At 40.9% G+C, this 24,505-nt stretch overlaps 1 protein-coding gene across 1 annotated transcript; it reads right to left on the bottom strand.

Annotated features, from left to right (window-relative positions):
- Positions 1-373: 373 nt before the first annotated feature.
- caly (calcyon neuron-specific vesicular protein) lies at positions 374-13,238 on the bottom strand. Its single transcript, XM_061732171.1, has 5 exons — positions 13,185-13,238; positions 7,839-8,072; positions 7,296-7,415; positions 6,988-7,101; positions 374-2,083 (listed from the first exon to the last, which is right to left on the bottom strand). Exons 2-5 carry the CDS (start codon positions 7,965-7,967, stop codon positions 1,844-1,846), a joined length of 603 nt encoding a protein of 200 aa, XP_061588155.1. The 5' UTR covers positions 7,968-8,072; positions 13,185-13,238; the 3' UTR covers positions 374-1,843.
- Positions 13,239-24,505: the final 11,267 nt, after the last annotated feature.

The following is a 24,505-nucleotide window of genomic DNA, read 5'->3' on the forward strand; positions in this document are numbered from 1 at the left end:
TTAACATTTTTGCTAGTGAGATGCAGACCCGTTTTTTTTTATTCGTACCAGGTAACTCAACTTCTTACAATGCATCATATTTCATATGTTTCTCTACATGAAATTACTACACCCTTCAGATCATTCAGTAAAACTGAATGTGACAAATACAAATGCCAGACCTGCCTTGCAATACCAGAACTCAGGTCTTAAAAAGTTTATCTTCTTTCAAAATGAAATGTGGCCTCGAGTATAAACTTTTTTATGTGCTTTTTCCTTATCTCACAGACGTGCATTATCATAGAAATACATTTCTAATTGTGAATTTTGAAATAGTGTACAATCAGAATAAAACGGTGCATGAATGTCAGTGAACTGAGTTTGATCGGTCCTGATAAATCAGTCATTTATGTGAGTAAAGGGGGCCCTGCGATAGACTGGCGAGATGTCCAGGGCGTACCCTCGCCTGAAACTAGCTGGGATAGGCTCCAGCAGACCCCCGTGACCCTGCAAAGGATAAAGCGGGTTTAGAAAATGGATAGATGGATGTGAGTAAAGGGGCGGGGCTTCCTGTGAAGACATTAAAGCAACACTTCAACCATTTATTTCTGATCAGTCAGTGACATCAGGCAGATTTAAATGTTTGGCACTTAAACTTGTGGTTTCTAGATGTGATGTCACATTTGTCCCGCTTACATAAAGAGTTTTCCTCTAAAGTATAGGATACAAATGAGAACAAAAGAAAGGGGTACAAGGTAAATTACATTTTACATAAACAATCTTTCAGTCACATAATGTTAAATAATGTACAGATAAATAAATACATTAAATGGTAAAGGCCTGTAGGTTTTACATTAAGCACTGGTAGCATCTATGACATGATTAGAGCAGCAGCGTCGTACATCCATTCAGGGATTATGAGAAGACACTCTTATGATGATTTTGCTGCCTATTTACAAAGCAGTGTAAACTGAACACATAATTGATAACAAAAAAAGAACAAAGCTGTAAATAACTGATTAGTGTTTACAGTTACTCATGTACATAAAGATACAGTGTTGTACAGATGCAGATTTAGTCTGATAATACATGAAGTCACATCCAAAAGTACAACACGTAGCTCACATTATAATGTTTAGAATTTAATCCTAAAAAGCAACAACGCATATTGAGTGGAAAAAGAAGAAAATCCTGAATTTCTGTCACTTTAAAAATGCATTTTTCACTGACATTAACTATGTCTTCATATAAAAGGATGTGGCATCTCTTTTCACCAACAAAATTCAAATATCTCTATAATTAGAGGGTGAGAACATTCATATTTTAATATTTCCTTGTATTCTGCTGTCAGACTGGTGAAGAAACAGCAGGATAGCAAGACGCACCGATGGGGAGAAACTCTCAAAAAACTTGTGATCTTCACCTCTAACTGTGACTTCTCACTGCATCTCTTTTTTTTCTTTTACCACCTTCTTACTCAGACAAGTGCATGTTATGCAGCGCGAGCTGACAAGCAGCACTTGAACGCGCCTATGCTCACACTGCACATGTGCTTGTATGTGAGCGAGCACATTGAGCAGTGTTTGTGTGAGCGCGGGCACTCGGGGGATACAGATGGCAGATTTCAGTCACGACTCAGTAACACTGTAAAAGTCACGCACATTCCTACCACTAACCGCAATAATGTCCATATATTTCTGATCTGGGTTCGTCACCCAAGCTTTGAAGTTTTAGAGAGCTTGCATAAGAAAGTAATTCCAAGGACTCTGGTGGTATTTGGGGGGAGGGGCAAACAAAACTGTCAAATACACAATCACACTGACAAAAAAAAACAAATTTAATTTCTGCTCTTTCACCTACATTTTTATTCTTCTCCCCGCAGCTCCTCTTTCACTGTCTCACTGCCTTCTTTGGCCTCCTCGGCTTTCTTCAGTGCGCTGATGACTGGTAACCACGGTGACGGCAGCTCGGGCCCAGGCCTCTTGACCTGGTTGAGGTGGCTGAGAGCGGCATACAGGCCGGTGTTGGTGCTGTCGTGGATGCCGGGCTCCTGCTGCTCCTCTGTGTAGTACATCTCCAGAGCTGCAGGGGTGCAGTGCTTGTGCTGTTACGGCACAAAGAAAAGAGAAGCTTGGTCGATTTCAGTTTTACTGATTTTTTTTTTATGGGTCTGACGTTAACGACTCAAAGCCACGAGTAAACACAGATCTCATTCTTCCAGATAGTAATCTATAAAATATATGATCTACAGAATCCAAAGATTTGAATTCATCTACTTATTTTCATTATGCCAGGTATTATAAATAAATAAATAAAACAGGATGTACATAGTTTGACTGAACCAAAGATATCAACAGAATGACTTAAAGCGACACTATGTAACTTTTCCACCTTAATATCATATTTCCAGAGTCATTGTGATGGTACATCAACTTCCAACAGGTTTAATGACACCTCTGTCATGGTCTGAGGGGTCTGTATCGCCTTCACTGGCACTATGTAACTTTGAGGAGCATGGTAGGAACCCTGCCACACTAAAAAACTACAAATCGTTACGACTTTGACTGCTTTACAGCATACGTCACTTCCCCCTCCTTCCCGATTCGTAGTCGAGACGAAAATGGGCGGGGCGTGGAGCGCAGCTCCACAGAAGCTGGTAACCCGTTGCTGCGTTGTGGCTGCATCAGCTCCACACAACAGACGTGGGGAAAAGATCGCTAATGGTTTAACTTTTCACCGCTTTCTCGGAGGCAGAACCACGGAGGCGGGCCAATTATCTGAGATAACAAATTAAAAGAGTAAAAGAGTCGTCGGCTCGGTTGGATCGCGGCTGTAACGACCAAACATAACGTTCCTCATTAAACAAACTAACACGCACACAGACGGGGGTCGGATCAAAACACGGGTTTATTAAACCACAAACAAACAAACACTCACAGACCGGGGTCGGATCATTCAAACGGGTTTTATTCCCCACTTCTCCAGCTAAACGCAGTTGCTGGCCAGCTCTCTGCGGTGCGATTCATTTTGTTGAGGAAAAAATATTAACTATTTGATTTGTAGCTGCAGAGGAAAAAAATAATCTCACGAGGAAAAAAAAATATTGCTCACGCCTCGGAGCCTCTTCAACATAATATAGCAGTCAAAAAAAAAAGAAAAGAAAAGTAAGAGTAATACAAAACATGTACTGTATGTTGTACTATTATACTAATTTATTGAAACACATGGCGAGTCAAACATTTACCAAAGCAGCTGCCAAACACTCCTAAACAAAGTAGTAAGACAGTGGTTCTGCAGAACTGCGGCAGTAAATCCCTTATAAAGAGTGCAGCTCCGACGAGGAGCTCCATTCTTTAGTAGGGATTTCATATGGATCCAGACCGTTAATAATCATTATTTTCTCCATATACCGCTCCCTGGCTTCCTTGTTTAAGGTATCCCGGTAAATTCCGGTTCCTTTCCAGCAGTTTAACATCTTTTTTTTTGCGTTCCGTCTGTTCACTTGGTGAAACAGAAAAGCGTCCCGTCTTCTCTCAAAACAAATGCACGTGACGGGACAGGAGTTTTCCGGCAGTAAGCGCTGGTGCTCATGGGAAACGTAGTGTTCTTTCTGATAAAACACTACCGCTTTTGTCCAAAAGATGCCGCCAAACTCAGAAAAGCTGAAAGTTACGTTGTGCTGCTTTAATATTAAATCAATACAAGCCCATTTCCCCAAAAGGTTGGAATGTAGTAAAAAATGTAATCATGTTTTTGGAAAATCATTTAAACTCATATATCCAAGTGAAAATATACTGTTGCCAATAAAGTTGTAATAATTTTGTTCTTAGAAACCTTGTTTTTTTATTCCTCATTTGTTTTTTTGGGGGGGGGTTACAATAATTTTATGAAAAAAGGTAAGAAATGCTTTGTTCCAACTTTATGTGCAGGTTAGTACATCCATCCATCCATTTTCTTCCGCTCATCCGTTACTGGGTAGCAGTTTAGTACAGACTGCTGAAAATTATTTTTCTTCCATCTTTTTTTTTTCTTCAGTTCCATGCTGACACCATATTCCAAAGCGAGTGGGGAAAGTTTCAAAACTTTCAAAGTTATAGTAGAATAATTTGCTGTACAGTTGTTGGTTTTTTTTTCGGTTTGATCTAGTTCACGTTATACTTGCTGAGATGTGAAGTAATGTGGCAGCTCTCTTGACAGTTCAGCAAAAATGACTTATAACTTTAGAAATGTAAGCAACATACAGCCACAGTCACATGCTGTGGATTACAGTAAAACCAAGGGACGACATCTGGCCTTCTGGGCTCTGTCCAATGCAGGAGGAAAAGAAGTTGCAGCTTCTCAAATAACCACTAGGGTGTGACACCAAAAAAAAAACAACTCAATCTCCATTAATCGCCATGTTTGTAGCATAAATAAATATATTTAGAGCTTCGTTCAAAAAAACGGTTTTGGTCTCCATAGTCAGATTTCACATCCATGACAGCTGACAGGTGAAATCTGAAGTTTAGTTCAAACAGGTAGCTTGTGCTAAGAGAGGGTCAGCAGTCATTTCTACAAAGTAAATTCACCACTGAAGCAACATCTGAAATGGGAACTCTTGTTGTAAACGTGTGCAGGCAGCTCAACAGTTCCTCCAGCGTGGACCAGCTGAAGGAGTCTTGAGCCACAGCAGATCACTCAATCATCCCATGACACCTGACTGCAATAAATCTGAGCCAGCCGAGTGACTCTGGGTCCCAGCAGAGCTCTCCTAGTCCATGTTTCCGCTCTGGCACAACTCATTTCAGATGCCGTTCCCGTAGCCACACTTGAAATAAGGATGCTTGGACAGATTTGATGAGGATGAAAGTAAAGTAACATTAATGACCAACAACATAAGCTACGTTTCAGCTCCTTCCAGGCACACTCATTTGCAACATGACGCTGTGCAGCATTAGAGGAGAAAGAGGCTTTAATAGAACTCTTAAAAAAGTTCAGTTCTTCTTAGTCCATCCTCAAAACATGTACAGGAACTTGCACTACATTCGTCTGCTAAGTGTAAGTCATAGCTCAAGTAAACTTATATTTCAAACTTGACCTATGATTTACTGTTAAATTATGACGAAGAGCAAGAAAAGCTGATACATTTGATAAATAAAATACACTGCAGGAGATAATCCAGCATCTAAAAACAAAACAGCAAACCACAATCATGACTGCCAGGAAGTCTATCTATCTTCAAACCTTGAAGATTTCAAGGCCCGTAACTTGCTATAGGAGCAAGTGAGAGTAAATGTCAATGTGGGAGTGACTATGTTCTTGACTAATACCTGCAAAAGTTTGTAGTTGTTTTTTTTTCTTCTGTAAAACAAGATCAGATAAACTCAAATTCACTTTTTGTTGAATTGGGTGAAGTTTCATGTGGGATGATGCATGTTATCACTCTCAAAAGCCCAGAAAAAACAAGTGCCATACTCCATCCTCTTTTCATGTCTCTGACAAAACATATTGAAAGGAAGAAAAGGCTTAAACTGTAACCTGAAAAAACTTCAAAAGTATTGCCAGAAGGCCCTTTCCTCCTCCGCCGCTCCCCTCCCTTGCTTACCCCCTCACTGTTAAGCCTTTAATCACAGTTTAGTCACGCTGAGTTCTAATTAAAGACCCCTCTGATTCACAGGCCGGCATCCCGATCTCTGCCTGAACAGAAAGCAAGATCTGGCACTCCTTTTCCATCCCCCTCTTTTTCTTTCTTTCCCACCCTCTGGTTGTCTTCTACGAGACGGGATCTTCAACCAACACGTATGGCAGTGCTGGCTCAGTGCAATGATGCCTCCGAGGTGTCGCTGGGAGATAATCAGTTTGGGTTTCAAGCACCAGTTTTCAAGGAATCCCCCTGAAGTTACTGCTGTGAGGGTGTGACGGGAAACAAGGCACCGCATGAGCCCCATTATGTACAGAGCAAGTTCCCCTCTACACCAGTGATAAGTTAATAAAGTTTGAGACTTGTTAGGTCCTTCTGGTGCGCTCCAGGGGGTTCAGATAGCACATCAATTCACATATTTATTGTGTCTGTTTGCCTCTCAGTCACATAATTACATATTATTATGTGTGTGTGTGTGTGTGTGTGTGTGTGTGTGTGTGTGTGTGTGTGTGTGTGTGTGTGTGTGTGTGTGTGTGTGTGTGTGTGTGTGTGTGTGTGTGTGTGTGTGTGTGTTAGGGCTGTTCGATTAATCGATTTTAAATCGTAATCGCGATTATGTAATTAGAACGATGTTAAAACGTGAAACTCGTAAAATCGATTTTTCACTTTTTTCTTTACATTTTTTCTTTTTTTCTTTTTTTTTTTTTTTTTTACCTTGTCTGCACACATATTAATGATTGATACCATATTAATGATTGATGGAAATACCTCTCAATACCTGCGACAAGTGCCCCATGGGAGAGGCTCTTTAGTGTAGGAGGGGGCGTTGTAACATGCCACCGGGCATCCCTCAAGCCAGATGCGGTAGACCGGCTCGTGTTCCTTGCAAAAAACTTGCAAATGTGAATAGCAAATGTAATGACTGACATTACACACCTCTACCTCCTTCATGGGTTGCATTATTATTTAGCATGCAAAGACCCAGTTTAGTTTAATTAGAAAATGTCTTGTTTTATTTAATTGGAAATATAACTTACTGTATGTTTGCAAGTGCTGATTTGCTGATTTTTTTTTCAGAGATAAAACTTTATATTTTATTATATTTTTTAAAACTTTTTTTCAACTTATTTTACAGAGTTTTGCACTTTATTCATTCATTTTTGGTTTAATAAGAGCAAAGTTTGCACTTAAAGCCCAATGGGGCAAATGTTCAGTAAAAAAACAGCATATTTGAAATCATTTCTTTGCCTTTTTTGTCAATTCACAAAATAATCGTAATCGAAAATCGGATTTTGAGAGAAAAAATTTGAGATTTTATTTTTGGGCAAAATCGAACAGCCCTAGTGTGTGTGTGTGTGTGTGTGTGTGTGTGTGTGTTCACTTCTCACCTGCAGGATAAAACCCTCTGGACAGGTAAGCTGGTCGTACCACAGGGCTTTGTACATGAGCAGAAGGAGCAGACTGGTCAAGAAGGCCAAAGTTATGAGGATCAGACCTGTAATCTGAGCAGATACACCAACACAGAGTTCAACTAAATGTATTCCAAGAGATTATTTAGATGTGGTATTAACATCCATCCTGTCTGAACTAATCACAGGTGGACACCTCTATCACTCTAACCACATTTGGAGGTGGTCATTTATCCTAAATGTGAGAATTTCCTTATTTGTTCCTAAAATATGATGTGATACCGTACCTTGGCTTTATCTGAGACATCACTGTAGAAATTGATACTCAGCTTCTTAACATTGGGAGCATACAGCCTGTTCTTCTTCTGCTGCTGCAGCTGATACTGTGTTGACGTCTTCACAATGACCTGCAGCAAAGACAACGCACCGTCACTGGGACTTTCTCAGAAACGGCTCAGCATTTCTAACTATCTGTTATGGTTATTATGTCTTCGGTGTTCAGCACTAGACTCAGTGACCTTCAATTATTCAGGCATTCACAAACTCTGGTTTGAGTCTCTAAAAGTAACAAGTATTTCGTAAGGACAATAAGTTTGATTTTGGTCCTGTAAAGGGACATTTTGGTACTGTAAAGTATTTTGTAAATGCTTCACCAACAGCAAGGAAACATCCTTTGTTGCTAAATGTATCATTAATGAAAAAAACATATGTTATATATACGTTCTGCAGTGAATCATAATCATTTGAAGATGTCTTTAATACTGTAAACTGTGTGTATGCTGTGACCAACCTGGAAGTATAATGCTGTAGGCAAAAACAGACATACTTACTCTGTCTGTGAGTGGCTGCTGTAGTTGGTTGACCTCCAGGGGTGTGATGAGGGGGATGTTATCAAAGCCATCATCTACAGAGGGTTGCTTCTCCGCCTTATCAGACAGATTACTGCCCAGCTTCACCATCGCTGCTCAGCTGCCTTGAAAATGCCTGAATGTATGGTAGAATCAGGGGCAGCAAGCTCAGGTCAGACTGATACAGACTGTGTGTTTGTCAGTAGCCAGAAAATCCTGGTGAGACATGAAAGAAGGTAGGAAAGATAAGAGGGGAATCTGTATAGACAAGGCAGACCACAGTTATATGAGGCACAACTAAAGAAGAAAGAAAAAGCATTACTGTTGCTGCTGGACTTCAGATTTTGGCTGTGCTTTTAATATGGCTTGAGACAGAAATATTTCTTCTACTTTGGTCCAGAATTGAATAATTCAATTACTAACTAACAAGAGTTAATATATATATATATATATATATATATATATATATATATATATATATATATATATATATATATATATATATATATATATATATATATATATATATATATATATATGTACTACTCTTGGTAGTATTATATACTGTATATATGTACTGTACAGAGTTTTAATGAATCCTGATGACTTTGACAATCCTCAACTACTGGATTTTCATCAAATTTAGTGCACCTAGTGCAAATTTAGTGTGCCCTTCAGGGGACTCCTTGACATTTTCTTCTATCACAATAAAAAAAAAAAGTGATGCTAATATTTCAATCTTTATGCCTGGCTGCACTGTTTTTAACACCATTTGATACAATAAACAAAAAAGTAACTATGAACAAATATAACTGCAGTAAAGTAAGATATTTTTTTGTGATAAACTCATTAGCATGCGGATATACACAACACTGCACACTTGGAAATTGAAGTTTAGATAAAGCAGAAATTTAAAAAATTTATTTTTTGGGAGCATAATGTTAAACCAATAATTGATGACGACGACGACGACGACGACGATAAAAAGAAGAAGAAAATAACTTTTACTCGTGGTGTGAATGGTCACCTATTGGTCACCGACTGTGATCTATTGAGACCCTTCATTTTAAGCTTGAGACGTCATTAAACCTTTAAACAAGCCCCAAGACTTTGGAGTATTTACATTGAACTCAGCCCAGTTTGAGTTTCATGAATGTTTTTACAATGGGTTTCTATGGAGAGGGCCCAGACTTCCCCCAACATTTACCACGAACAAACCTCATGATGTCCCATTACCAATCTTTGTGTCACATCTGAAAATGTGTGTTTCCTTTTTTAGTCATTAATGAATGAATCTGCAAACTTAATTACATTATACGTTTTATTCCAAGGCCAGTAAGGCAAGAAACAATTGAAACATACTACTACTACTACTACTACTACTACTACTACTACTACTACTACTACTACTACTACTACTACTACTACTACTACTACTAATAATAATAATAATAATAATAATAATAATAATAATAATAATAATAAATAATCATAAAAACTTCTTCGGACTCTCAACTGGCCTGAAAGGTTTGAAAAAACATGTTTTGATATATTGGTACCGATAGCATAATCTGCTATATTTTTGAAGCCACAAAAGAAAAGAAAAGAAAAGATTGCTTGGCTGAACACTGAATTTAACTGAGAAACAACCCAGTTCATAATTTGTCAAAATGATGAATGGCCTTCAGATATTTTCCATTTCAATTTAAATAAATCCCCCAATGGCAAAAAATATTCTGTTAACATGAACCTTGGGCATTGTATTTATGATGAAAGACAAGTAGAAGAAATATTTCAATTCGTCACCTTTTTCTGTGTGCAAAATTAAGTGTCAGCCCAATAAGGTCCGCCACATCTGCTGCTTTCAAAGTTTGAAATTTTTTTGGCAGGCCAGTGAAGTGAAAGTTGAAAGAAGTTACAAGTCAAATGAATGTGACTTGAATCTAGCATGGCTAGCATAATAGTTCTGACAACGCTATGAAAAGCAGCTATGTTTTTGTAAGCCCTCAGACTGAACTGGGCTATCATGTCATGGATGTTTATACTCCTTACTGTGCGCCAAATGGCGATGCCAAGATTACTACTGTACCACCTAATGAGTTCAAAATGTACTTCTGTGAAGACATACATAATACAAATACATGATTAGAACTGTAAAAGAACGTGCAAAACTAGTAAAATCTCACTTAATGAGATAAACTGAATTCTTGTATGTTCATATCCATTTTCTGCATATACCAATGTATTACAGGCATCATTATTATTATTATTATTATTTGTATCATTATAACTATTTCACTCCTCCCTTCCTGGTCATCCAATCTTCGGTTGAGTTCTTTAAGTCCAGCACCAGTTTCACACAGAAAGTGCAGTTCTTTGGCAGAGCTGCTGTGTGCACGCTGCCTGACGATCCTCTCCACAACAGCGCCACACTGCTGAACCATAGTGCAGGATTTTTGACGATGAGCGATATTTAATTGTGTTACAGTATGTACTGTAAATATGAAAAAAATAAGTGCGCCAACTTACTTTGCATGTCTAGTTCTCTACTGCTGAGTCTAATGCTTCACTCACAAGATGCTCCACTTCTTCAGTTTGCACATTTTAACGCATGCTTCAGCCAGTCAATTTGCAGCTACGCAGCTAGAGCTAGCCAATGAATCACACATACAAAGCATACAAATGATTTGTGTAACAGCAGGAAGAAATTTGACTGTTTTTTTTTTGTTTGATAAAGGACCTTCAACACCACCTCCCTTGCCACCCTACATGTGAAAAGGGCCCCTGAAATAATGAAATAGTAGACCAATTCTCTGGAAAAAATATGCCCAAAGGTCACCCAGTGGATGGGATGCCGTCAGTAAGGGTTGATAAGCAGGGACAGAGTGGAACATGGTAACTCAGGAAGATAGCAAGGTCTCTGCTGCTGGACCCAGCTGCATGTTTGGTAGTATGTGTATGACAGCAGACTCATTTTCTCACCAAACGTTCAACAAGAAACGAGTTACTCATATTACAAGCTATTCCTTTAATAACTGCTGCTAAATGATTCAATGAGGCTTTTGTAATTATGGTCATGTAACTCTAAGACATATTTATATAACACAGCTTGTTTACTCAGTTCAACACCCTAGAGTATACATGTTTCATTGTGAGTGACTCATGTCATGTTCTCAGACCCATCTCCTCCTTTAGTTTATTTTCTTCAATGCTCAGAGCTAACAAATGTAGAGCGCTCGGTGTTTCTCCCCAATGATAGTGATTCAGTTTTCTTTCCTCCATCAAATAACTATCTAATTGTTGAGGGTACAGTTGATGAGCCTCTTATGTCATTCATATAGTGCAACACAACACCATCTCCCCCAACTGTGGACCCCACTGGCCAACTGATGCGGATGAATCACAATGTTAACACACACCAGGAGGCAAAGAGACACGCTTTATATTGCTGGAGATATCCCTGGTGCATAGGGTTTATTATTCTTATTATAGAGAGCACAAACAATCTTATAGAGAAGGAAGCGATTTGGAAAGAATGAATTATATTATTAAATATTCTATGTTTTCAACTCTGCAGCGTGTCCTCATTTCATTCTTTTAGAAGCCAAAATGAATTCTGAACATTTTTATATTTATTTACCAAAAAAAGAAAAGAAAATTATATAACCCAAGACAAATAGTTCTTAATGAGGGGGTGGTTAAAGTGGTCATCTGTGCTGACCACCATTTTTTCCTCCCCACACTTGGAGATAAGTGTTGGTAATGAATCATCTTGAATGAGCTGAGAGCTGCCGTCAAAATACCCCGCGTTTCCTCACTTTGACTGGAAACAAGTTGAGCAAATGAAAGAGCTGCAAACGTCATCCTTTTGCGGCACAGCCCAGGGGCGTCAATTGGGTATGGCAAGGTATGGCAACCGCCACAGCTTGGCTTCAAGGGAAAATGTAAATGTTTGTTTTTTAAATACATGTATGGAATTACTCTGTCTATTTGTATTGATTATTCTATTACTTAATACATATAGGATAACTACAAATGCAAATAAGAACAACATGATCGATTTCACTAGTTATTATACACTGCAAAAACTCAAAATCTTAACAAGAATATTTGTCTTATTTCTAGTTAAAATGTCTAATTTTTAGTAAAAAAAATCTCATTACATTTAAGACAAGACCCAAAAACTCAAAAAACAACAATTTTCACCTGTTTCAAGTAGATTTTCACTTAAAATAAATTTTTTTTTGCTTGTAATGAGAAGATAAATCTTGTCCCACTGGCAGATTTTTCTACTTATTTCAATTGAAAATTTACTTGAAACAGGTGAAAATGGTCAAATAAGTTATTTTTCTGGCGATGGCTCTTGTTTTAAGTGTAATGAGACTAAAAATGACTAAAAATGAGACATTTTAACTAGAAATAAGACAAATATTCCTGGTAAGATTTTGAGTTTTTGCAGTGAGCAAGACTGCATTTGAAAAAGTTCCAATTTTCTTGACCACACAGATTAGCTACATAGCAGACTTCTGTGATGAGTATTTGCTGGACGTGTTGATTGATACTCTAGTTAAGTTCTGTGACTCGTAACCTTGCCATACCTTAGCTTCCACTGAATTGACGCCACTGGGCACAGCCCCTGTTCTGAAAATAATATTTTTCACATCATTGCTTCCTTTCTCGCGTGAAAGGGACATTGAAGGGGAGAGAATGCATGCCGTGCCGTGCCGTGCTGTGAATAGGTGAGGGCAGTACATCTTCAGTCAAGTTCTTCGAGGTTCACCGGTCATGCATATCTGAACCGCTGCACTAAAACTGCTGCAACAAGACACGCAGGCTGGGAAGCCAATAATCAGAAAGCTGACGCTTTTTCTTTGAAGCTGATGAAACACATTTTTTTTACACATTTATTGCTCTGAGTTAGAATTATTTTGGCTCGTTTTTACTTATTAATCTTCAATATCACGCAACGCTCTACATCTTCTACGGGATGAGATTTAATTGCACACTTCATCAATGCCCACCAAAAGGTCAATAAAATCTGCATTTAATTCGAGTCCCTTATGATTAAAGATTTTGGGTGACTTCTAAAACATAACTTAACCCATTGCAGAAACATCGTCCCATAAAACAGTCAACATGGTTTGATGTGTCCATTCATGCACCGGACCGGATGAAAAAGCACAATAGAAGATACCCGCATTAAATCATTACATGCCTCTAAATCACTCTTATTCCGCAGTGTTACCGACTTCCGTCCGCAATCCCACCCAGATATTAGCAGCACTGCACCCCCGCGGCCCTGCTGCAGAGGGAGGGAGGAAAACTTACTGTGGTTTCTGGGATCTCCGCTCGCCTGTGGACGGGTCGGCTCTCAGGGATGCTGGCTGGGACTCGCCGTGAACGGCGGTTGCCATGGTGATGAGTGAGTCAGGGCAGGACTGCGCACGCACTGCAGCCTCAAGGCTGATTTATGGTTCCGCGTTACACCAACGCAGAGCCTACGGCGTACTCTACGCCAGGGGCGAAAATCCCGTTTCTTAGTTGGGGGGGACAATAAACAGTAACATTTTAGAGAATAAATCCAGGGGGGGACAAGGAATAAAAGTTTTAGCCTTCCTTTAATACAGCATTTTGACATTTTCAACTCTATCTCGCAAACAGGCAGAAGACCTTTCTTAGGGTAATACAAAACAATGGTATTAGGTGGAAGGTGGCAATAATACAGCACATCTGACATAATACACTGCAAAAACCCAAAATCTTAACAAGAATATTTGTCTTATTTCTAGTTAAAATGTCTCATTTTTAGTTAAAAAAAATCTCATTACACTTAAAACAAGACTCATCACTGAAAAAAAACAACAATTTTCACTTGTTTCAAGTAGATTTTCACTTAAAATAAGTAGAAAAATCTGCCAGTGGAACAAGATTGTTTTGCTTATAAGATAAATCTTTTTTTTATTATTTCAAGTGAAAATTTACTTGAAACAGGTGAAAATTTTCAAATAAGTTATTTTTCTGGTGATGACTCTTGTTTTAAGTGTAATGAGATTTTACTGTTTATTATTATTTTCGATTTCGGTTTCGGCCACAAATTTTCATTTTGGTGCATCACTACTAAATACTACTGCATTGTTCCAAAATTATTAATTCTGTCTCAAATTATTCTAGGGTGGGACAGCTTTACTAATGGGGGGGACTTGTCCCCCCTGTCCCCCCCGGGATTTTCGCCCCTGCCCTACGCCGTACCCAACGGCGAAGGCCCTGCGTCGATTTAACGCAGAACCATAATTCAGGCTTCAAGCGGAAACTGGCAGCTTGTTGGGAACGCGCGGCTTACTTATTTACTTCAATTTTATTTGAGAGGGACCGTGTGCAATTAAAAACATAAATGTAAACAGTTGATGCATTGCACCAGAGTTAGCCTTAGGCTATTTTGCATATGCAGTCCCTTGGTACAAAGGTACATCACAGATAAAAAAAACATCAAACATTATTCAAGGATATTTCCAAACATCACCATTCAAACATTATTCAGGGACATATAACATATACTGTAACAATAAATCATGGATCATCAAAGGGATGACATGAAGTGCCCCTCACACACACACACACACACACACGCACACACACCATAGAGGGTATGGCAGCATGCACAGCATACACTGATACAAATATTGTGCTTGATCTACTTAAAAAAAAATAAGTCAACTTTTTGCATGAGATTATTATGTAGATCCAGAAAGACTAGTCTTTGTATAAACTACTTAATTTTATGTATGTAAATAATACATTTTGCAAGTACAGTCAACTTTGTGTTAAGTTTACTTTATTTATCAAAATTAATTCGACTTTAAAAAGAAAAAAAAGGAAAAAAAAAGAAAAAAGAAAAAAAGGGAAAAAAGGAAAAGAAAGAAAAAAGGAAAAAGAGAAAAAAAAGAAAAAAAATTAAGTTGACTTTACTTGCAAATGCATTTTGTACATACTAAAAATGTAGTAGTTTATAAAAAGACTAGTCTTTCTTGATCTACATAAAAATCTCATGCGAAAAAGTCGCCTGCATAATGCACAATGTCTTGTTTTTTGAACAAATGCAGATTAAGTTCAAAACTAGATGTATTCATGTAAAGCAACAAACTTAATTTTGTGTGGGTGATCAGGAAATTGATCACTGATTCAATATTTGTCATCAAGTCAGGCCGTATGGCAGGGTGCTCTGTCCGTGACAGAAAGAGTTCTGGTCAATATCTGAACATTAAGTATAGGATTAGGTTTTTAAGAATTGATCTATCGGAAGTATTTGTAAATATCTTTACAGTTCTCCAAAATGGAAATGATGTTCATTCAACTTCTGGCACCAGTAAAAGTGCAGGACACCTTTATTTATTTATTTTCGAAGAATTCAATAAACATTTGATAAATTCTCTTAAAGAACATGTCACATGAATCTTAAGATAGTGTGTAATCATCTACAATTCTTTTTACAAGCAGTTACAATCAAATGAAGACACCTTCTATATGCTAAACATTAAAACTAGAACATTATAAAGCTGTCTAGAGTTAAAATTATGATCTTCTATCTGACCCCCGCACCCCCGAAATAGCAATTTAGTTACTTTGTAGTTTAACTGTAACTTTCTATTGTGTGTATTTTTACACTATTGTTCCACAGACTTCAATTCACCCAATGTTTTTTTTTTCTGTTTGTTTTTTTTATCCACACTAGGACTTAAAAGACATATTTGGGGCTGTATAACTGGATGAACAGGCTTTTAAAGGCTTGCGTGTGTGGTTTAGCTGAGTAACCTTTAATCTAATAACACTAATTTCCTGCCCTAGATGACCTGATGAGTCTTCAAAGGCCGAAACATCTGCGTATTTCTCGGGTATTTTACTCTCAAATCTTGAGCGTGTATTGCAACAAGGAAGAGGTCCTCCCAGGGCTTTCTGTGGTGTATCAGATGAATGGGTAAGGGGATTATCTATCTCAAATAATCTGAGTATATTATGTCTCAAAGGAATGCATTAGATATTTTGAATTTTGACACGTGTGAGTTCGAGAGAGAATATACAGAGAGGTGTGTGATTGAATGAGTGAAGGAGCTGGGCTTGTCTTTAGGTTTAGATCAACCTTTTCACGCAAAGACGACCACAGCTGTCTTTTTTTTTCTTTCTTTGCCCACGCCTCACTGTAAGAGTTCACAACGCTACTCTTTTGGGGATCACTCGACCAAGACTCAATGTTGAACAATACCACCACCCGCTTCCACACACCCATAAATGTGACCTACATTTATTATTTTGACCTTTTCTTTGAGGGGAGGGGGTAACATCAAAGTGGAGCCTCACTTTTCTGTGGGAAGAAGGAGGGTTCTTCCTCACAGTGAGAGGGGCCGGCTGCCAGCACTGGTTTTGTTGCTCATGAAGAAGCATCGACTCATCTGACCACGAAGCACATTTCCACTCTGTGAAGCTCCATCCCAGACACATCTGATGCCAGGGACATCAACATGGCCTCTGAAAACAGTTAACATAAGTTGTTGGTTTTTTTTGGTTTCTTTGTTTCTTTTGTGCACAGAAAAGTCTTTAGTGGCACTTATGGATGTTATTCGGCACTGCTATGCTTGACAAAGTTTTTTATTTGTTGCTAGTGTGGTTGTATGCCATCTGAGGGATCAGAGATCACAGGTGTTCTGTTTAGTCTTTGTCCCTGACATTCTTCCAAATGTATAGTCTGAACAGCAGAGAGAGACACGTGTGCACATCCCTGCAATCTGTCTTTAAGAAACAGTTTTGGAACTGTTTCAATATTTCTCTCAAATTATTTATTGATAAACTGAACATCCCTTGGTCCATCCTTGCTTCTTCAAAACTCAGACTTTCATGGATAACGCTTTTTCTACCAAATTGTGGTTATAGTCACCCGTCTTAAACTCAATAGTAGCTTTAAATTAGTGGAATCAAATGTTTCAATGTTGACTGAAATAAAATAATGGATCCAAATTAACAAAGAAACTGAATAAGGTCAAAGAAAAGATAATCTAAAAATGTATATTGATTGCATGCAGTCTGAAATGAAAAAAGGCAACAGTAAATGTAAGAATCACCCTGGGCTTTTCTTTACTTCTCAAATTGGAACAACCCCTGCTTTTTCTTTTCCAGCCATATGTAAATTTATTATCAAATTTTCTTTTCAGTTTCGTCAAAAATGAACACTACTCAAAACCTTTGGGGAAAAAAATGGATCACACAGCAAACCAAGAAATTTTGAGACAAAACAGGAGAGTGCTCCCTCAAAACTGTAACTGAGGGCCTCGCTCCCAGATAGCCTGTGATGCACGGGCGCTCTTAAAGTTGCCTCTGTGGTTGATAAGACTAGAATACAATATTTGAGCAGGTTCACAGGGATCTGTGCAAAACAGGCCTTCAGACAATCATTGAAATGTGTGGGTTTTAAATCGACTTATTGAAAAAGCCACAAAGGTCTATGAAAATACAAATGAATATTCTTCTAAAATCTCATTGAGCCCAATTACAGGTAACAATGCTGAGCTCAGAGCCCAAAGAGGTCAACACACATTCTTGATTGAGTTAAAGCGTCTTTTTTTTTTTGCATGGTAAATTGGTAAGAACCATTTGTGCCAGTAGCTCTGTATTGGAGCACGTGACAAAGTTTTCCTTTGTCAAGTGCTACATACCTCGCTTGTGTGTTTATATCAAGTACTGATGATTGATGGTTCTTTTAAGGTTCTTATGATGGATCAGAGGTAATAGATGGCTCTTTTAGGCTCTTGACTCCCTGAAATTCCTGCATATTCCTTGACTCATTTAATGCTGTTATACAGTGTAGAGGGAGAAACATGCTAATCTATTCCAATCTTTCTTTTTTTTAATATAATTAATTTTCTACCACATTTTTCGCCAAAATGGAGATCACAAGACAACAAAGTGTTTATATGAGTGGCCAAATTAGAAACATTGTAAAGTGCTTTGTATAGAAGATGTTACAAAGGTGCTACATGCATCCTGATTATTTTTCATAAAATAGAAAATATAAGTGACCAAAAACATTAATTTGAGTGGATGCAACACAAATAACTAAATAACACAAGCATGAATCATCTAAGCAAAGGAGGCTTGAGGAAGGTTGTTTTTAAAAGTCTTGTTACATATTTTGTGTTATTGTTGCACAAATACATACAGTATATAATGTGCCCTAACTAGGACGTATTTACAAAAGGAGGGGGTAAAGGCATTCAGGAGCTGAGAGGCTTTTCTAACATCGCCCTCTAGTGTCTGATAATCCACACAATCGCTTCAACCGAGGAAAAAACCACTGACGGCTAATTTGTGCATGTTTGACTTCATAGCGTTTGAACCAAAGAGGAGGTGGATGCTGTGATGGATTGTTGTATCAGCTGGACCTCATCATCATCGACAGATGGCAGCAGCATGACAGTGATGGGCTTTGGGACTGAAGTCCATTATTGAACAATTTGTCATAAAACGATTCAGACACAAGGAATTAATGATGAATTGAATTTATTCATAACAGCCTTCATCTGAGGATGATGTTCATTATTATAATTGCCCATAAGTTTTCTATTTAATTTTTGTTTAGAAAAAAAAAACATGCTTCTATTGTTCTGTTTTATACACTTATCAAATGATTTCCTGATTTTAAATTCAGGTAGATTGTACAAAGCTGCTACAGGTCACAAAAGGTGGATTTCTGGCAACGCTGCAATCAGACCAGATCGGGTCTGGTTCTCATATTTGTGCTGCTGCTTGAACAGATTCCTGCTTTTGAGCAAACAACAGCAGCCTGATGTTGTTCATTACTAAGAACGCTCATCACAAAGCAACAAATTTACTGAATTAATCTGGGATGTCAGCGCTTTTGTATCTGGACTAAAAAAAATAAAGCAATCTGCAAGCTGAGTTGTTAACGTGAAATACATAAATGAAATATTATCTGTTTAAATACAGCGTGTATGAATTAAAACAGTCAAACAACTGACGCTGTTAAAATATTGAATAAAAATTCTTTCATTGATTTTTATAGTAATAATTTTGATAAAAGTTTTTAACATCTGCAGTCTGCTCAAGCATAAGAAACTGATGATAAACTCTGGATTTCCTTTGGTGATACATTAACAGAAAGACAAACACTAAAGTTGTGGCCTGTGCTGTGTACCAGAGAGACACCTTGTAATTATGTTTGATAGCACTTTACACCACAGGTGAATCCATGTTGAAGGTGTTGATAAACACAACAACAACACATGATGCACCATGTCAAAACATCAGTGCAACCATTCCAAGAAAAGAGCCTAAACTGAGACAAATATTTGACTTCAGTAAGGTAAAGAGCAGTAAATATTAAACGCCAATGTTCCAAAAACGTGTTACTGACTGGACTAAAAGTGTGAACGATAATTCTGTACATACAGAAACCATAAAACCTGCAAAGAAGTTTCTTTCACCTGTGCTCTGATAGTTTGTGCTACTCGTCTGCTGTGACCTGTTCAAACCCTTTTAAGTTTGCAGGAGTGAGTTTTATTTATTTATTAATTTTTTGCAATGGTACATTAACGTTTACCCCAAAGGCTTTCTGGAATCATTGCCTAACTATTTAAAAATATCTTTTATCTTTCAGTTATTCTTTTACAATTTTGCATATGTACTTGGAAGTAATGTCCTGTGAAAAAAAGCCAATATCTTCATCTTAAACGCTGAGTAATCTTTTCCATGCATATGATTTTATTTGTTTTTTATCACAATTAGCATCTCTAGTACCAGTAAAAGCAACTCAGCAGTATCACAAAACCTCCACCATGTTTTACTGTAGGAAGGCTGCTCTTTTCTTGAAGAACTTTGTTTTGTTAGTTGCAAACATGCGTTGCTCTGCATTTCTAAATACCCCTACTTTCACCACGCGTCCTCATCAGGCCAATTCTCCACACCTGTGGCAGGCCTTGCTGCATTTAAGTCTGCTCCTGTCTCCGCTTCAGTGCCAGATTGTTCTTGTTTTATGCCTCTCCAACGTTTTCTTCCCTGGACTGATCACCTGTTGCCGACCTCTCCTGTCCCGTCTCTGCCCTGGATATTACCTCAGCCTTCTGTCTTCGACCACGAGTTTCGCCAGCTAGGTAATCCACCAGTTGTTGGCTTTGCCTTCAGTCAGCTTCACCAGGCTCACTCCTTCTCTGATCTCGCAGAAGATCACTGTGAGCCAAGACTTTTCACCCTGCCACTGTATAAACTTTTAAAGACTGGCGTGAATAATAAAGGTCATTACCGACTAGGGGTGTAACGATACACTAATCTCACGATACGGTACGATACACGATATTGAGGTCACGATAACGATACGATACTGTAATAAACCTTTTATCTACGGATAACCATTAGGTAACACTGAGCAGGCTGAAAAGGCTGCTGCCACCACCTTTTATTAACCGGTATGGTCCTGTGCTGTGTCGGAGACCTGAGAACACACAAACCCTCAACCACGTTATAGACAAAATATAGACTTTATTTGGTAAAAACAGTTCATAAGACAACAGCAGTTTTATGGTGAGCCGAGGAGAGGACTGGCCGAACTATAACAGACCCCCTTAAACAAAGACTCAGACTTCCTTCACCCCAGACACTTCCTCCAGCTCTTCCGAGGGGAGTCGGAGGCGTTCCCAGGCCAGCCGAGAGACATAGTTTCTCCAGCGTGTCCTGGGTCTTCCCCGGGGTCTCCTCCCGGAGGGACATGCCTGGAACACCTCCCTAGGGAGGCGTCCAGGAGGATCCGGTACAGATGCCCAAGCCACCTCAGCTGACTCCTCTCAATGTGAAGGAGCAGCGGCTCGACTCCGAGCTCCTCCCGGGTGACCGAACTCCTCACCCTATCTCTAAGGGAGCGTCCAGCCACCCTGCGGAGGAAACTCATCTCGGCCGCTTGTATCCACGATCTCGTCCTTTCGGTCACTAGCCAAAGTTCATGACCATAGGTGAGGGTAGGTGCGTAGATTGACCGGTAAATCGAGACCTTCGCCTTTCGACTCAGCTCCTTCTTCACCACGACGGTCCGGTACATCGACCGCATAACTGCGGACGCTGCACCGATCCGTCTGTCAATCTCCCGCTCCATCGTTCCCTCACCCGTGAACAAGACCCTGAGATACTTGAACTCCTCCACCTGAGGCAGGATTCTCCACCCACCCGGAGAAGGCACACCACCCTTTCCCGGTGGAGAACCATGGCCTCAGTTTTGGAGGTGCTGATTCTCATCCCTGCCGCGTCGCACTCGGCCTCAAACCGCCCCAGCACATGCTGAAGGTCCCGGTCCGATGAAGCCAACAGGACAAAATCATCTGCAAAAAGCAGAGATGAAATCCTGAGGTTCCCAAACCAGATCCCCTCCGGCCCCTGGCTGCGCCTAGAAATCCTGTCCATAAAAATTATGAACAGGACCGGTGACAAAGGGCAGCCCTGCCGGAGTCCAACATGCACCGGGAACAAGTCTGATCTACTGCCGGCAATGCGAACCAGACTCCTGCTTCGATCATACAGAGACCGGACAGCCCTTAATAGAGGGCCCCGGACTCCATACTCACTGAGCACCCCCCACAGAATGGCACGAGGGACATGGTCAAATGCCTTCTCCAGATCCACAAAACACATGTAGACTGGTTGGGCAAATTCCCATGAACCCTCGAGCACCCTGCGGAGGGTATAGAGCTGGTCCAGTGTTCCACGACCGGGATGAAAACCGCATTGTTCCTCCTGAATCCGAGGTTCAAATATCGGCCGTATTCTCCTCTCCAGTACCCTGGCGTAGACTTTCCCGGGGAGGCTGAGAAGTGTGATCCCCCTATAGTTGGAACACACTCTCCGGTCCCCCTTTTTAAAAAGAGGGACCACCACCCCGGTTTGCCACTCCAGCGGTACTCTCCCCTTCCTGCATGCAATGTCGCAGAGGCGTGTCAACCAAGACAGCCCTACGACATCCAGAGACTTGAGGTACTCAGGGCGAATCTCATCCACCCCGGTGCCACTGAGGAGCTTACAAACCACCTCAGTGACCTTGGCTTGGGTGAGGGATGAGCACGCCCCAGAGTCCCCACTCTCTGCTTCCTCAGTGGAAGGCATGTCAGTCGGGTTGAGGAGATCCTCGAAGTATTCCTTCCACCGTCCGACGATGTCCCCCAGTCGAAGTCAACAGCTCCCCACCCACACTATACTACTGCCGGCAGAGTACTGCTTCCCCCTTCTGAGGGGGCGAACGATCCGCCAGAATTTTCTCTAGGCCGATCGAAAGTCTTCCTCCATGGCCTCACCGAACTCCTCCCAGACCCAGGTTTGTGCCTCCAGGACCGCCTGAGCCGCGGCTCGCTTGGCCTGCCGGTACCTATCTACTGCGTCAGGAGTCCCACAGGCCAACATAGCCCGGTAGGACTCCTTCTTCAGTCTGACGGCATCCTGTACTTCCGGTGTCGACCACCGGGTTCTAGGATTGCCGCCACGACAGGCACCGGAGACCTTGCGACCACAACTTCGAGCCGCCGCGTCGACAATGGAGGCAGAGAACATGGTCCACTCGGACTCAATGTCCCCCGCCTCCCCCAGGATCTGAGAGAAGTTCTCTCGGAGGTGAGAGTTGAAGATGTCCCTGACAGAGGGCTCAGCCAGACGTTTCCAACAGACCCTCACAATCCGTTTGGGTCTGCCCGGTCTGTCCAGGCTCCTCCTCTGCCAGCGCATCCAACTCACCACCAGGTGGTGATCAGTTGACAGCTCAGCCCCTCTCTTCACCCGAGTGTCCAAGACATGCGGCCGAAGGTCAGATGAAACGACAACAAAGTCGATCATTGACCTCCGGCCTAGGGTGTCCTGGTGCCACGTGCACTGATGGACACCCTTATGCCTGAACATGGTGTTCGTTATGGACAAACCGTGACTAGCACAGAAGTCCAACAACAAAACACCGCTCGGGTCCAGATCAGGGAGGCCGTTCCTCCCAATCACGCCTCTCCAGGTATCACTGTCATTGCCCACGTGAGCGTTGAAGTCCCCCAGTAGAACAATGGAGTCCCCAGTTGGAGCACTATCCAGTACCCTTCCCAGGGACCCCAAGAAGGCCGGGTACTCCGCACTGCTGTTCGGCCCGCAGGCACAAACAACAGTGAGAGACCTTTTCCCGACCCGAAGGCGCAGGGAAGCGACCCTCTCATTCACCAGGGTAAACTCCAACACATGGCGGCTGAGCTGGGGGGCTATAACCAAGCCCACACCAGCACGCCGCCTTTCACCCTGGGCAACTCCAGAGTAGTGGAGGGTCCAGCCCCCTTCAAGGAGCTGGGTTCCAGAGCCCAAGCTATGTGTGAGCCCGACTATCTCTAGTCGGTATCTCTCAACCTCACGCACAAGCTCCGGCTCCTTCCCCCCCAGCGAGGTGACATTCCATGTCCCCACTGCGAGGGTTTTGGTCCAGGGATTGGGTCGTCGAGGCACCCCGACACGACTGCTACCCAGCCCACATTGCACCAGCCTCTCACGGCCCGTCCTGCGGGTGGTGGGCCTACGGGAAGGCGGGCCCACGTCGCCATTTCGGGCTGAGCCCGGCCGTGTCCCACGGGCAAAGACCCGGCCACCAAGCGCTCACCTACGAGCCCCAACCCCAGGCCTGGCTCCAGGGAGGGGCTCCGGTGACGCCGATCCGGGCGACATTACGGTCCTTGCTGTCTTGCTGTCTTCCTCCTCATGATAGGCTTGAACCACTCTTAGTCCGGCCCGTAACCTAGGATCTGTTTGCCATGGGAGACCCTACCAGGGGCGTAATGCCCCCGACAACATAGCTCCTAGGATCACTCGGGGACACAAACCCCTCCACCACAGTAAGGTGGCGGTTCAAGGAGGGGTGGCGGTTCAAGGAGGGGGTGGCGGTTCAAGGATAGGAGTGAATGACGTGAATGAAATTGTAAAAACCTTTATTGTTGTTTCATTTCATTGTGGTGAGTAGAATTTTTGTTGAGGATATTGTCCGGTATAACAATAGCTTATGGTAGGTATTTCAAGGAAAAAATAATAAAATATTTAAGCTTTCACAATGAGGTTTTACTCACCGCTTATTGTGTACGCTTTTCCCTGCAATGAAGCTGTTAATGTCAGTTCCACGAACTGAGAACATTAATTCAGCTATCCCCACATTTTCTCCTCTGTGATCTCCTCTCACTCTGACAATAAAACATGATTGTACAAGTTATATAATGGAACAAATGATAATTGAAGCTTTTCTTAGACCTGTTTTAAGAAACAAAAGTTACTCATATTTTAATTTGTGTGATAAATAAAATGAAACAAAAGCAAAGCAGTTTTGTTCTACTAACTGGTTTAAAAAATAAAAGCATCTTAATTGACCTGTTCTTGTCATGATACAATGTACATTTCTTGTGGGTTTAAAAGCTGAAGCAGAGTCCAATAAAGTTGAATGACCAAAAATCAAGGGCAGGTGAGGATAGATTACAGGCCTTGCTTTGAAAGGTCAATCAGCAGCCAACTCCAGGCATATTTAAATCAGTAAAAAGATAAATAGATAGATATATATCACAATGAAATATCACCACCTTAGAGGAAACCCATGCTCATGCCAG

This window comes from Cololabis saira, chromosome 1 (genome assembly GCF_033807715.1).
Source record: "Cololabis saira isolate AMF1-May2022 chromosome 1, fColSai1.1, whole genome shotgun sequence".
NCBI lineage: Eukaryota > Metazoa > Chordata > Actinopteri > Beloniformes > Belonidae > Cololabis > Cololabis saira.

What these genes read in the sequence shown, in the direction of transcription:
- caly (XM_061732171.1), bottom strand. Translation starts at nt 7,967, where the DNA reads ATGGTGAAGCTGGGCAGTAATCTGTCTGATAAGGCGGAGAAGCAACCC. An exon ending in AGCAGCCACTCACAGACAGA is followed by an intron (nt 7,416 to 7,838) that starts GTAAGTATGTCT and finishes TCTTTGCTGCAG; the next exon opens with GTCATTGTGAAGACGTCAAC. An exon ending in CAGAGGGTTTTATCCTGCAG is followed by an intron (nt 2,084 to 6,987) that starts GTGAGAAGTGAA and finishes GTGCCGTAACAG; the next exon opens with CACAAGCACTGCACCCCTGC.